General features: G+C 37.1%; 1 protein-coding gene across 1 annotated transcript in view; it reads right to left on the bottom strand.

Annotated features, from left to right (window-relative positions):
• DNAH3 (dynein axonemal heavy chain 3) overlaps nucleotides 1-14,740 on the bottom strand; it is a 72,966-nt gene that overhangs the window by 6,936 nt on the left and 51,290 nt on the right. The window contains exons 43-56 of the mRNA XM_067306285.1: nucleotides 14,417-14,711; nucleotides 13,786-13,965; nucleotides 12,601-12,724; nucleotides 12,351-12,507; nucleotides 11,273-11,416; nucleotides 10,002-10,668; nucleotides 9,747-9,912; nucleotides 9,194-9,410; nucleotides 8,158-8,340; nucleotides 7,013-7,211; nucleotides 3,947-6,088; nucleotides 2,857-3,082; nucleotides 2,264-2,508; nucleotides 668-784 (exon numbers count right to left, since the gene is read on the bottom strand). Coding sequence (XP_067162386.1) covers nucleotides 668-784; nucleotides 2,264-2,508; nucleotides 2,857-3,082; nucleotides 3,947-6,088; nucleotides 7,013-7,211; nucleotides 8,158-8,340; nucleotides 9,194-9,410; nucleotides 9,747-9,912; nucleotides 10,002-10,668; nucleotides 11,273-11,416; nucleotides 12,351-12,507; nucleotides 12,601-12,724; nucleotides 13,786-13,965; nucleotides 14,417-14,711 — 5,062 coding nt within the window. The remainder of the gene's footprint in view (nucleotides 1-667; nucleotides 785-2,263; nucleotides 2,509-2,856; nucleotides 3,083-3,946; nucleotides 6,089-7,012; nucleotides 7,212-8,157; nucleotides 8,341-9,193; nucleotides 9,411-9,746; nucleotides 9,913-10,001; nucleotides 10,669-11,272; nucleotides 11,417-12,350; nucleotides 12,508-12,600; nucleotides 12,725-13,785; nucleotides 13,966-14,416; nucleotides 14,712-14,740) is intronic.

A 14,740-nucleotide genomic window follows, 5' to 3' on the forward strand; every position in this document is an offset into this window, starting at 1 on the left:
GATTTAAGTAATGGGCAAGCAATGAGGGGAGATTTGTCCTTTGACCAAGACAGAAGAAATAAACAGCACTGATATGAAGTGCAGGAAACAGCTAAAAGTTCACAGTTTATTATCTTTTCTCCTTAATCCCAACCACCAAAATTATTTTTTATAAAGCTAAACATAATATTTGATGAATCGAAAATTGGGAATCATCTTTATAAGTGTGAGAAAGAAGGTGCCAATAACTAGCCATCCTTCTGAAGAATGAGAACTAAACAGCCACAGCAACCAAGAAATATCTTACTAGTTATTTACACAAGTCAACACCTACTGCTTTAACCTGATGAGGATTATCACATCCTCCAGTCAATTGCCAATGCTTACTCTGTCAGGATCTGACATACTGATCAGGTAAGGTGAACAGAAGCCACCAATGTTTTTATTTGACAAACACGAAACAAAGACCAGGAGGTTTGCTGGACCATTAGTAACTCTTCCAGCTATATATAAGTGAAGAGAGCAATCAGATCTGAGGGCTTGGGATCCAATTTGTCTGTATGTGAAAGGCCAAGAAAGTAAACCTGAATGGAATCCAATACATTTGTCAAGCATTTATCATTTTATCACTGTATCAGCTCAAAGTGCGTAGCAAGTCAACACATGGTAGCAAGCGCAACATCTATACCTGTTAGATATGTCAGAGCTTCAAATGGGATTTCTTCATATTCATTCAGAAACATCTGGATCTGTCGCATACTGATTCTGAGGTCAGATTCATTGAACTCATATGGAATATTCCACCCTGTTCAATTCAGAAAAGATATATCAGCAATGGTGCATTGTACTGATAACCCTGCTCAGGAAATGTCGATAGTATTAGACCTCTACTACAGAAGAGAAGAGAACAGCTGCCAGACAATACCTAGATGAAGCCATGGCATTTAGCTGGCTGTGTACTGCACAAGTGAGGAATATGACTCCATAACAATTTTTTATCCCGAGGCACAATTGCCATCATTCCATATAATTAAAAATGAACCCACAAACTCAGACATTTTCGCATCGCTCACTCCTGAACCACTGTATTTACCTGGAGTAAAATACAGACCTGCTTGTTACTTTATGCTGATCTGTAGCTCATTGGAGATGACAAGAACAGGCGTTTTAATTAATTAATTTTAATTTTTAACAATCTGCCCAGCTATTATCTTGTTTGTCTATAACATTCAGAGTAACAGTAAAATAACAATTAACCACAAACATACTCCAGATAAGAGAATCCTTCAGAAAACCTACACCTCTAGCACAAACTAACAAATAGGTCTACTTCTGCCACTAGACAACTGCTTGCTTGAAGCAGTAGATGTTGCTTTGGCAAAAGACCTCTTTGTGACTTACAAAATTCATGGTTTTATTTTAAAGCAAAAAATGATTATCTTCCTTCTGGCAGTCTCGTGCTTATTTAAACAGGCGTCTATTAAAATAGAGACAGTGGTTGTCATTCAAAAGATAACACTTCACCACAGTTACTGTTATCACGAAGGCAGAGACAGGTCAGAATGCAAAGCAGAGAACTTCACATACACCAACAGAATGTGTAAGTTTTACATAGTTGTAAAAATATTTATAATTGCATATATTTCTACATTTTATGAAAAACATCAGAATTCTATACTGTTTTCTAAATATGCCTTGGTCTTTTAAGATTATATACTAAATTTAATAAAAACTGAATCACAAATCTTACTGATATATAACTTGTCTTTTCATTGTTGTGTTATGATCAATACACTGCAACTACATAAATTTCAGTCTCACACCATGTAAACATATGCACTAGCTTTTCTAAAACAGAAGTACACACATAAACAACAAAAACATTACTGAAGAAGATGCATCTTTAATGCTGAAAATTTAAATAGAACTGCTTTTGATGAATAAATTACTGTAGTCGGTGAGAACCACAATAATAAACTAATAGTAATCTATTAAGTTACAAATTAATGTAAATAGTGTATGATACCTTTACTTGTAAAACTGCACTTTCTAGTCCTCACTATGATTAATACTTTAAGTAGCTTCAATAGTAGCTTTGACTGAGTAAGAATCCATGCAGTTAACAGCTTTTAAAAACTTTATTCTGTTCTGTGGAATACAGACTTTACTTTTGTATTGCTGTATTCTTGTAATGGCAATACTACCTTTTCACAGAGAGGGTGTAAAAATGCATTTTAAACTCCTAATCCATTTGAGACAATGTGCAGAATAATCTAAACCTTACCCAGTGGGCCAAAGTTTCTCCTTTCCTGCACAAGAGCATGGAAAAAGCAAAGACCAAAAAGCATTTTTTGCCACATTTCTGGCTTTTGGCAACTGCTAAAGAACACAGGATCAGAGATGGGGTCATTAAGATATGATCGAAGGAGGTTTGCTCTAACCCCTTTTGGAGGTTCATTTGTCATTTTGATGCCATTCTGGAGGATGCTAACAGGAAACTTTTCTGATGGATAACTGGTTAACCACAATCTGAAAAGAATAAAAAAGCACATCATCATCATCATCATCATCAAAAAATTATCAATATTGACAAATCCTCAGTATTGATCTGCAGAAGACTGAGTTTTATTACTTGTTTAACTGTAATGTTTAGATAACATCTGAATTTGTTCTAAAATGCAGGCATAAAGTAGATGATACTGGACAGGTAGAAAAGATGGCATCATGATTAGGTATCTTTATTTTTTATTGCACAGTAAACAACATAAATGTTACTCTGAGCTGTTCATACAAAAGACATACATTTATTTCTTTTTACTAGTGTCTCCAGCAAACAAGAAATACTGATAGAAAAGAGCAAAATACTAAAACTCCTACCTGAATTTATCATTGGTATTCTCAGGCACTATAACTTCCTCACAGATTTTTTCCAAAGCAGGCATCCAGCTGGTTGCAAGATGGCAGTTTTGTAGCACTACCCACGTTCCATCAGTAATAGCCTGATAAATCATATTTGCTGCTATTGGGCCCTGGCCCTGTCCGAGTGAAATAGTCTGAATGCTTGTGCCTCCCATACCAAGATCATCAGCGAATTTTAACAAACCTGTGATGGCAAGTTTCACACATACGAAGAAAGACACAGAAGTCAGTATATATTTTACTCAAATAATAAAAACAACAATCCAGAAGTAGTGTCAAATGCTGTTATCAGTCACTGCGTTCCTTAGGCACTTGATAAAATTTAGATGTATAAAGCAAAACAGAAAGCGATACTAGCCAGGTTAAATGCCTGTCCTCTCCTTCAGTGCTGACTGCTCAGTCCCAGCCTGCATTACAGCTCTCCACTCTCTCTGTTTTCCTGGTACAACTGTTTATGGGGTTAGCTGGAAACTGGAACTTTAGATCTGGGTTAAAAATAAACCTCCAGCTTTGCCATCAAAGCCAGCACCTCCTGGAAATGTATTCTTACAGTGTGGTCCCATATTACAATTCTTCTGGCAGAAAAACAAGTTTAAAAATAATCTGGGTGGTTATTTTTTAAAGGACATTTAACAGAAGCGTTTTAAAGTGTGGGCACACACACCATTTCATCAGCAATCAAGAGAGAGGAAACTTTCTGGAGGAGGAGCTGCAAGAACACTAGGGCAGGTCCCCAAAACCCACCGGCATAATTGTTACATGAGCATGAATTAGAATGTGGCCTGGATGTGAAAATCTGTTAGACCCCTGGAGAGCTGCTCAGAGATCTAGACGTTTCATCACCAGCATATTCACGCCCCCCTCCAGCAATTTTACTATCATTTCACACATACGGACTGAATGCAAATGTTTGAAATAGAAGCTAATACCATCATTGTTGTATTGTACTTTAAAGATCAAATGAAGGGGCTTATACTTTATTATAAGTTTAGTCATGCTCAGTGTCATTTAATCAGACAGAAAAAGATTTTTTTAATATCAATCTCACCTGCCATAGGATCAGCACCTGGTGATAATACAAAAATCAAAGGGGCACAGCAATTGGAATCATTGTAACTTCCTCCAAGATCAAAAGTAGGTGGTTCGATAAATGTTCTTCCCATATTTTCTATAATGAACACCCGCGCTGCTGGAACAATCTTGTCAGGTCTCAAACATCTGAGAACAACCATGCGATCTAACCCCATTAATGTGTTCCACACATCTGGGAAAGCTTCTTCATGGGGTCTTACAGAGTCATATATTAGTTGCCACTTGGAAACATTCTCTCTTATGTGTTCCATTAGTCCCTGAAGGTTTGTCAGACAAGATGCACGTACTAGCTCAGCCCATGATTTGTCGGATAGCCATTCTGGAGCTGGATTGGGGTGAGGATTATCAAGAGCAACACCTCCTGTCAGTAGGAAACGCCAAACCTCATCATCTATTTGGTCTTTTCCCTTCATAATCCCTACTGTCAGGAGGAAGGAGAATAACAGTTTATCTTTCTCAAACAGTGAACGACAGACATTATTATAGATGCTTATTGTGAAATGCTCAATTATATTTTTAATTCTCTCTTCCAGATCATCACTCTTTTTGCTATTAGCAATAGACTGAACATACAAATTAATGAACCAAATCAACGAATACTGATACATAGGTTCAATGTTTGCCAGATCAGAGATGCAGAAGAAGACAATAGCTGAATGAATAGCAACTGGTTTATACCCCATTCGAGTAGAATCTATTTGCATTTCAGTTACAGAAGCAATTTCTTGCTTTTCAGAGATTTCTTCAGATAACTCTTTGGATGAAGACAAAATATTAATTGCTGTTTCATCTTCTAAGATGTTTCCTTCCGACTTTGAAAGGACCTCCAGGATTTTATCTTCTATTTCCTTTAATTGTTTCTTGTTGGCTGCACTTTCTATAATCAGTTTATTTTTCTTTTCTTCTAGCTCAGGCTTTTCCTTTGCAGCTACAATTCCAAGAAGTTGATCCTGAAGACCCAGAGGTGTAATCATGAAGTTGAGTAGACAAACTTTCACAGCCACTTCAGGAAGATAATGAGGATTTCTTAAACGGGTTGTTATGTAAAACCTGAAATCTCTTGAATATTCAATTGTATTTTCTCCTAACCTTATGTATTCTACTCCTTGCTGTTTGAATGTTAGCTTTAATAAAATGGGTTCTAAGAAAGCATCTAGTTCTTCACCAATATTTTCTAGCAAGACTGGTGTTCCAAGATGAATAGCATTTTCTAATGTCCTCACATAATTTGTGTCAGATAATTTGATAACTGAGAGCCTGTTATTTTTCTCCATATTTTTTACCCACTTGTTAGCTTGCCTTTGAGGATCTATCATTAAAGCCCATCTTCTTGAGTTAGAAACAATTAAGCCATTGTCGATGGAAAAAGAATCAATTGGCAGTCCAGCAATTTGCCATGCACGAATTTTGACCGGGTCCCCTAGTGTATTACTTAAACTAAAATCACTGGAGCATGGTATGTTCTTCTCATTGCACAGGACTTGCCATTGCTTTTGACATTCTAGGCGATAATCTACACTGAAGGCTCCCAAATAAGCAACTGTTCCTGAAGATAACAATATGTCTCCTGTAAGGTCTATATACCGGATTCCTAACAGTCGTGCAGCTTCTGTCCACCTATCTTTCTCTCCACCAAGACCACTAATTAGCTGTTCAGCTCTCACAAGCTTTTCTGAACAGATTTCAATATTATTTTCTAATTCTCTCTTCCGGTCATTCATGCTTTCTAACTCATCATTCAAAGCTTGGAGGTGATCAACTACCTCCTTAAGTTCTGCTCGTTTCGTTTTTAGCTTCTGCATTTGAATGTCCAGTAATCCTTCTGCATCTCTCAAACGTTCACGCTTTGGGGCAACCACTTTTGCAACACGATCGTATACCTCCATGGCTCGCACCCACTTGCATAGTCCTTCACAGGCAGATGATACATTTTTTATGACAGCTGGCTGAAAATCTGGATGACCAATAAACCTCTCTCTAATTCTCTTCATTATAGCAGGAGGAATATTATCCTTGTCATATGTCTTTAAGCTCTCAAGGAATTTCAGATCTCCAAGAATTTTTCTAGAGGGTCCCCAGTAGTCTTCCAACATTTTACCTATATTGCACATGTTAAAATCAGGCTTAAATCATGAATGTTCAAACTGAAAAAATACTTGAAACATAATATGAAGAATTAATATCAGTGATTTTACAACAGAATTTTACTATACAACCACTGTTAAATACTTTAAGAAATCCCCTACCTTCAGAAATTCAGACAGAAACATTAGCACCATTAATCTATGTCACACTGGAAACTAGTATGCATATCTATTAATTACATATTAATTCTAAATCAATCAAAAGCAAAATAAGGGAAACAAATTACTATACATTCATTCTTACCTGAGTTTATTAAATAAATCAGTAACTGTGTAAAGGAGTTTCTTGCTAATCTAGGTAGGAATTTTTTGGATGAAAGATACAATTATAGAAGTCTTCAATTATTAAGGCTTAAAATGTGGGGGAATAAGGTAGAAGAAAAGTGGAAGAAACAAGTCTCTTTCCTTCCCTACATCATAAATCCTGTGCAGTTCTATAATATCACCACAATCAGCACAGAAAGAGCTGGTTGGAACAATTATCTATAGCGGGGGAATTCTGTCTCCCAACATATTATACAGCGTTTGGTAACAGGGATTAGAATGCAAACTACAGGTGAATGGTACACAGCACATCTCAAGCTCCTGGAGTTCCTCCAGGCAATGCGAATCTCAGGATGGGGTAAAAGTAAGTTGAAGAAGTGACTTTGTGCCCACTAGGAACATATTACAAAATTTGTGTTACTGTGCTAAGCAAGTGTAACATGTTACAATGGCATAATAAGCTCTTAGCTACACAATGTTATTATAAGTCATTGCTAGCAAAAATTCACTTTTGGTGCACGTGGCTGCATCCACACTAGAAGCATTTCACTGGTACCACACAGCAGTACCCCAAGAATTCCTAGGGCAAGAATAACACAAATACCCATCATTACCACTGCCACTTGGATCAGGCTTTCTCTCTGGTTTCATTCCCTTCATGACACAGATACTCTCCATGACAAGCTTAACAGGACCCGGTGGATTCTGCATGGATTTTACAAGAGAGATGTCTGAAGGATTCAGGGTATCAAGAGCTGCAAGTGCTGCCTCCAAAGCTGGCATGGCCTCAGCAAGGTCTCCTTCACATTCATCCTGTAAAGACATTGCGCAGAAGCCTGTAACCCTTCATACAATATCAGACCCACAAGCTGACTACTCCACTTTGAGAAATTCCTGCACAGCATCAGCGAACCTTCTGTGCTTGTAAGTACCCAATAAAAAGATTCTTCTCAACATTGGGCTTCTTGCACAGACAACTACTTTCACAATCTGTCTGAGTGGTTTAAAGAGGGAGGGCTTGTAGAGAAATGTAGTAACTTCCATTAGATGAACTGATAGCTGAGAAAGTCAGACAAGTTATCAAATTCAAAGTCCTGTCTAGTTTGACAAGGAACATTAAAATACATGTTAGAAACAATTGCTCCTAGTTAAATCTTACAGTGCTAAACAAGAAGAAAACATGTATTGTATAGCTTAAGTCCTTTATCATGCACATGTTGCTATTACAGCAGAAGGCAACAATTACGCCAGACCTCAGCAATTATATATCACTGTCATTCCCAACTAGTCACAAAAAATATTTAGGAATCCTGCAGCTTCCAACAGGAAACTTTGTGCTACAGACATCTGCCTGTGGCCATATATCTCTTATCTAATAGGGCTCAATGCAGTGCTATGCCAAGTTATCTCACCTAAGTCTGAATCAACTGTCTCAGGGCCTGGAAACAGTATGACCTCATTACTCAGCCTAATCAGATCTGCTGAGAAGGAGAATATATTAGTACAGAAACAGCAGCTATACAGCTTTCAGGATCTGAACTAGCCTAGTGAGATTTAGTAAGGGAAGCCATGCTGTACTTTAAGATATGGACATATCCCAAACACAGCCAAAATTTACCTTGTATACATTAGGAACATCTCTTGCAACTTTGATACTTTAGGAGCTTGGATCAGCCCGTTAATACATCATCACAACTCCCATTTACTTGGAAAGAAGTTGGAACCCATTGCATTGCAGGCTTATGCCCGTGTGAACTACCTTAATAGCTTTAGCAACAGCTGCAGCTTCATTAGCCTCTTTTTCATCTGCAGACACTAGTTCCTTCTTTGCATCTACTGCAACTGTTTCCTTTTCAATCTGGATCATCATTTGCTCTGTTTCTGCAGAAGTCCGTATCAGTTCAGGCTGAAGGGCAGTCAGTTCTTTCTGCATCTCTACAACCTGATCAACATAACAGGAAATCAAGAAGAAATACTTGTAAGCGTTGCATGCATTTCTCCTTGATGTCTTAGGAAGAAAGATCAGAAGATACTATATTAACACACTCTACAAAGGGACATTTGATCTAAAATAATTATTAAAATAGTGCTCTAGCCTATTTTTACTAAGAGCTGTTTTACATAACCAAATAGAATTTTTTAAAACTTTTTTTTTTTTTTCCTCACAGTGAGTTTTAGTTTATGGAACCTAAAATAATCCTTTATTACGCCAGTGTAGAACAAATCCAGAAGAAACTAGGAAAGGAGCACAGAGCTAGTGACAGCAACAGCTTCAAATGGGATATTCGTCATCAGGCAAGTGTCTGGCAGCCCCTTCACTTTGTATGTTGGAAGGATCCGTCCCTGGATCACATGGGTTGAGAAAGGAGAGGTTTCATAGGGGACTTGATCGTCTTCCTACTGGGAATCTACGCAGCAATTAATTTTTGTTATCATCTTACAATCTTCAGATTCTCCCCTATTTTGAAAAGGGTAATAGGTACTAGGATGCTGAGTCATGGATTCTCCATATAAGGATTTGAGAAAACAACTAAACTTGTAAGTTTTTTTCCTTCTACTTTTGGTGAGTACCATCAATTTCTTTTAGCTTTCTATTAAATGCTATAATCCAAAGTTACATACCACAGTTTCTCAAAATGGCTAACTTTTCCTGGTGGTCTTCTGAAGAAAATTATTAATAGTATGATGAATATAGTGAAGAGGGAATAAAGACTGCAGCTTTAATTAGCTTATACAGATGCCCTGTACTAAAGTGTTTATATGCCATACATTCAGTGTTTTCAGCTGAAACTTACTTGTGAAGATGCAAAGTCAAGTTTATGAAGTCCCATAAGATAACGGTTTCTCATCATGTCAACTTCTTGCCTTTTGCTATGCAGTAGAGTCTTAAAGGTGAGAATCAATTCTAGATAAGAAGTTGGTGTTACATAGTTGTGTCTTCGCAAGGTACTGTAATAGCTGATGGAAAGCTCTCTCACACTTTCTTGGAAATACTTGCACATTGACACAACCCTAGAGAAAATTTATCCACATTATTATGTAAATACAGTCTGTCATTATACTAATTATGAGGAAATTACTCTAAGTCTATGAAATTATATGAGTGTTAGTAAAGGCAGAATTGTTTTTTCCCCATTACAAAAATATTTTGGACAAAATCCTCCTTTCAGAGAGTGGCCTAATTTTCAGAAACATCAGATATGTGTAGCTAGATATCTTTGACTTCCATTGAAGTCAAAGAGTTGGCTTAGCTTGGCCCATTTATAAGGACAGTTTGCTGATTATGTATGTTTGATAAAGGAGAGGTAACCCTCTGCTTCATACATTTCTAGAGAAATAAACTCATACCCTTTTCTAATGTCATCTTCGAGTTCAACATCCTCTAAAAACTTGTTAGCAACCATTTCCAAAGCATCTGTAGGCCAGGTTTGGAACCAATCAATGGTGCAGCAGTTTATCAGTGAAGGAAACATTCGTAACCGATTCCTGAATGCATTTCCAATAGGGCTCATTGCTAGAAAAAAAAATCATAATTGTTACCTAAGTTTGCTTGCAGTTAGGAAGCAACAAAAATTACCCTAAGAAATAACACACTATACAGACCTAAGACGATATGCAAATTTTTCTTCACTCTTTCAATAAAGAAATTGTACATAGCAAGGGGAGTGGCTTCAATTTTCCTGTTCTCTGTCCTTGCTGCACCTTGCATTTTCTCTACAATTTCAGCTTTCTCATCAGCTGCAAAGATATTAGGCACATCACCAGTATTTAAAAGCATGTTGATATCTTCTACAAATGCTTCATCTTTTATTTGATTATCACAGAACAAAAAGGACACATTCTTGTTAGCCACACCAGCTTTCAGAAGGACTCGTTTAATATCCTCTTTCCATTCATTTATTCCATAGGATTTTGTAATTTCAATTTGAAAGAGCTCAAAGGTATTCATGTAGGTGGCCAGCTTGGTAGCACTTTGTCGGCCACTCCCACCAATTCCCACCAGCAACAGATGCCCATTGTCCTGCTTCAATACCCTGCATATCCTGGAGATATGCTCAATAGCAAATTTGAACATGACCAAGGACATTGGTGCTTTGCTGACATTGTTGTACTCCTCAAGGTAGTATTCCATCACGGTTGTCAGTTGCTTTAAGTTTGTGATTTCATCATACACTTTTACATTACTGTCCGGCTTCAAATAGTCGCCAAAGAACAGGCTGCGAATATTATCATCAGAGATCTTGCCAGTAGGTGAGAGATGACTCAGTACCTACAGAAAAGACAAGAATCAACAAATAATTCAGACTATTATAGAATTATTTTCCTTAAAGTAATAACCATCCTTATCCACCTAGTAATAATACTGTGGGAAGCACTCTTTTATAGCTATTCTAGTTATTACTTTGTCAAAAAAAAAAAAAAAAAAAAAAAACCACCTAAATGGGGTAATAAACTGTAGACTGACATGCAAGTTTCCACCTGTGCCTATCTCACAAAGTGATTTTGCTGTCAAATATAGGACAAGTTTCCAAAAGGGCTCTCACGAAGTACCCACTACTCCCATGGGCTCTTTCAAATCCTAAGTTAAGCAAGAGCACAGATAAATATTGTGTAAGACACTTATTTCTGATAGTCCTCTGTATCTACACAGAATCCTTTTGAAGTCATGAGTCATTCCTATATGGAGTAATTTGTAATAACTTGCCTAAGAATATGTCTAATACATAATACAAATAGAAGCCCATCTAAACTTTGTAAATGCATTGATGGAAATCATTCAAAATGTGTCCAATACTAATGCAGTCTCAAATATCTAAATATTTCTGAAAATGTGTCATTCTCATTCTTGGGCCCAGCACATCACCCCAAAATACCTTATCAATGCTCTGCTTGAAGCTATTTGATGTTGTCTGTTTTACCATCTGAAAGAACACCTTTCTGTCCTCCTGATCAACTAAGCGATCATAGAAAACTCGGTAAACCTCATGAATCCAAAGTCTGATGAGCTTATCTCCATCCTGAAAATGTAAACACAAGAAAATGGGTAAATATAGGCAGAATTTGTTTGAAAACAAAAGGATGGAAATGTCCATCTGGACCCAGATATATCTTATACTAAGCTCAGTGGGAACCTTTCAGCTTCAAGCCATTCAGCACATGACTCAGCATCTGCTAACCTAACTGGCTTCCTCACCTAACGACCACCTTATCTTTCCTGCCAACACAATCTGGGACTCTTATGTCAAAGCATTTTTCCCTACTGTATCAACCTCCCCCCAACATAAAGAAAAAATCTTTCTATGGGATGGCTCATGGGCTGTAATCCAAGCCTTGCTCAAACTCAGTTGCTGGCTAAGATGCCCCCTGAATAGCGTGTAGCCATTTAGTTCTGTTTCTGCACCAGAAACATTCCCCCTGATAGAAATAAATCTTTTAATGCTTCTTTAAACTGCCATTTTAGTGCAAACAGATGAAAAAAATAGAAGGATGAAAGTCATACACATCTGTCAGTATTTATTTCTGGTTTGTGATGACATCCAGAAGCATTTCTGGGCTACATTATTCAGTCTTCTTCACTGATTCCCATTCGTAAAAGAGAGAAAATATATCTTTTTCTCACATTTTTTTCTTTTATATACTTAGTTTTCAAGTGCGAGAGATGGGACTGTCTAGCTTGATGCACAGGCCTTAACAGGTGGACCTTGGGCTTTTAGGCCCAATTGCAATACATATAAACAATATTAATGAAAATGACAGCTGTCTACTTCAGTCATAGTCAGACAAAAAGTACATAGCAAGGTATTCAAGAGCTATCCTGATTTTTATAACACGTAAATATATTGAAATCATAGTTCATGTATTTTATGAGGTGTTTGTTTACTAATATTATACTGATAATTTTAATTTGTCCATTGCTCTTTCTTATAGGAACATAATTAAAAAGGAGCTTACTTGCAAGTGAGTGTGTGGACAGAGCAGCACTCCTTTAATAACCCGGGAAAAATCCCGTAGATTAAAGACATAATGGGATTTGGAAGGAGTTGGGAGAAAATTTTCAACTGCCATTTTATAAATTGCCATTGTAGCATGGACCATCATCTTGCTTAGTCTTAAAAGGGAAAAAGAGATACAATTATGAGATCTGCAGATAAATTACAGGAGAAAATATGACAAAGGTGTTACTGGAAATGTATCATATTACCTTAGAAACACAGACTCAAAGCCTTTGCTAAAGTGCCAGTCAGCAATTGCAGTAAAAATCTTGGCCAATATGTCATCATCAAAAGAACATATAGATATAATATTCAAGTGTCGTGTGAAGCGTCCTATAATACACAGAAAGAGATGCAGAAAGATCTAGAAATGTCCAAGGTTTTTTCCACCTTACAGCTAGTGTTTGTCTAGGATTGACTCTCACAAGAGGTGGACTCAAACAACATTTGAATCAGGCTCCAGCTCCAGGATTTTGTTGCTGGCAAATTTCTGCACCAGCAGTGATACAAAAGGAATATAAACTCATTAATATTTTGTGTCAGTATTTCTCTTAGAAAAACATCTGTTTCTAATATGAAAGATGTGAATCTCCATTACGTTAAGGCTGTTACTACACAAATTTAAATTTCAGTTCAAATTAGCCCAGTCGGTCATGATATAGCACAGTAAAACTTCACAAAAGAACTACCTTGTTCTCAGTTTCAATTTAAAAAAATCCAGTCTACGCACTAGGAAATTTTACAACTTTAGCTGTATCAGAATAGTTGCTGTAAAAAAGCCTCCTCAAAGCACAGTTATAGAGTGTTTATATAAAGCAAAATAAGTTATGCTAGCATAGAGCACCTTATAACAGCATAGCTCTTACTACATTAGGGCTTTACTGACATAACTTTTCCATTAAAAAGTATCACCTCCCTTATGCTGATATGACAGGAATCAAGGACTTGCAGGGAACAAGCTACCCCTGCAGTAAATACAGACAGCCTAGCTTAGCAGCAGGAGATCCAGTTTCAGCTGAGATTTGACATGGCAGCCAGACAAACCTAGCAAGAAGATGTGTCGTCCTCTTCCCTTCCCAAAGGATAGAGAGTGGGAAAAGTGTCCAATTTCTCAAAGGTTAGTATTATTTTCATCATTTGTTTCTAATGTTGATTAAACTCACCCTAAAGAACGGTACAGATTTAAACTTGAACATATAGACTTCTTCTGTTTGGAGTGACCCAGACAGTGAATGTATCTGTAGGTTCACACATGACAGATAAAGGTAGAATTTGTCATCAGCAAAACCAAACCTGCCTCTTAACTTCAGTCACTTAGATAACTACTTGCCACGGTGATACATTTTTCTCTCATGCTTATATATGCTTTATATTATACTTTATAGATTTCTTACCTGTAATATCATTCCTGCCTCCCCCAGGTGGGCCCATGGCTGAAACAAGCAGGACATCTATGATATTAATCTTGGATGTATCTTTCTTGTCATACCAGTGACCATGATCAATCCACTGTCTGAGAAGTTCAATAGGTGGCTGGGCTCCATACGCTTCCTTTGCAGGCATGTTTAGGTCATCTACCAAGGACAGAGGTAATGAGGAAAAAAACCTCAGTGCTTAGGAATCATATCTTATAAATCTACAAAGAAACTAGAGGTAGAAAAAGGTTATTTCTTATTATTTTCTCTTCCCATTAAATAATCATAATCAAATGACATTATACTTTGCAGGCAGACTACGTTACAGCTGATGGTTTAACTTAGTTTGGCTGGTAATTTTTTGTTTTATTTTTATTTCAGGTCACATTGCAACACATTTAAAATGAGGCAATGAACAATAATATTCTGAAGACAAGCACCACTTAATCAAATAAAAACCTTTCAGCGGGGGGCAATGCTAATCCTTTTCTGGGTGCCCTAAAAAAACAAAAAGCACTGAGGCGACCAGAAATTACCAGTCTCTGTGAATTGCTTTCTTTGCCTAAAGCCAGAATTTAAATGATATAAAAACACGAAAAAAGTGTCTTACCCACAAATAATATAGTTTTTTTTCCCACAGGAGGCCCAAATAATCCTTTTCTTCTTCTGTCCAACTTAGACATAATAATATCCTGGGTTTGGGTAGCAGAGGTTCTTGCAGAGAAGTTGATGAAGCTTGGGATGTATTTCTCCTTTGGAAGTTGTAGCAGAAAACTGTTTGTGATAGCTGATTTTCCAGTGCCAGTGGGACCCACAAAAAGCAAAGGGACATTATGCTCCACATATGTTTTAAGAAAAAACATTTGTCTGGCAGTTTCCATTGTTGGAATGATTAGATCAGACACCTGTTCCACACGGAAGTAAACCAGCACAT

The sequence above is a fragment of the Apteryx mantelli genome, chromosome 16, assembly GCF_036417845.1.
Source record: "Apteryx mantelli isolate bAptMan1 chromosome 16, bAptMan1.hap1, whole genome shotgun sequence".
NCBI lineage: Eukaryota > Metazoa > Chordata > Aves > Apterygiformes > Apterygidae > Apteryx > Apteryx mantelli.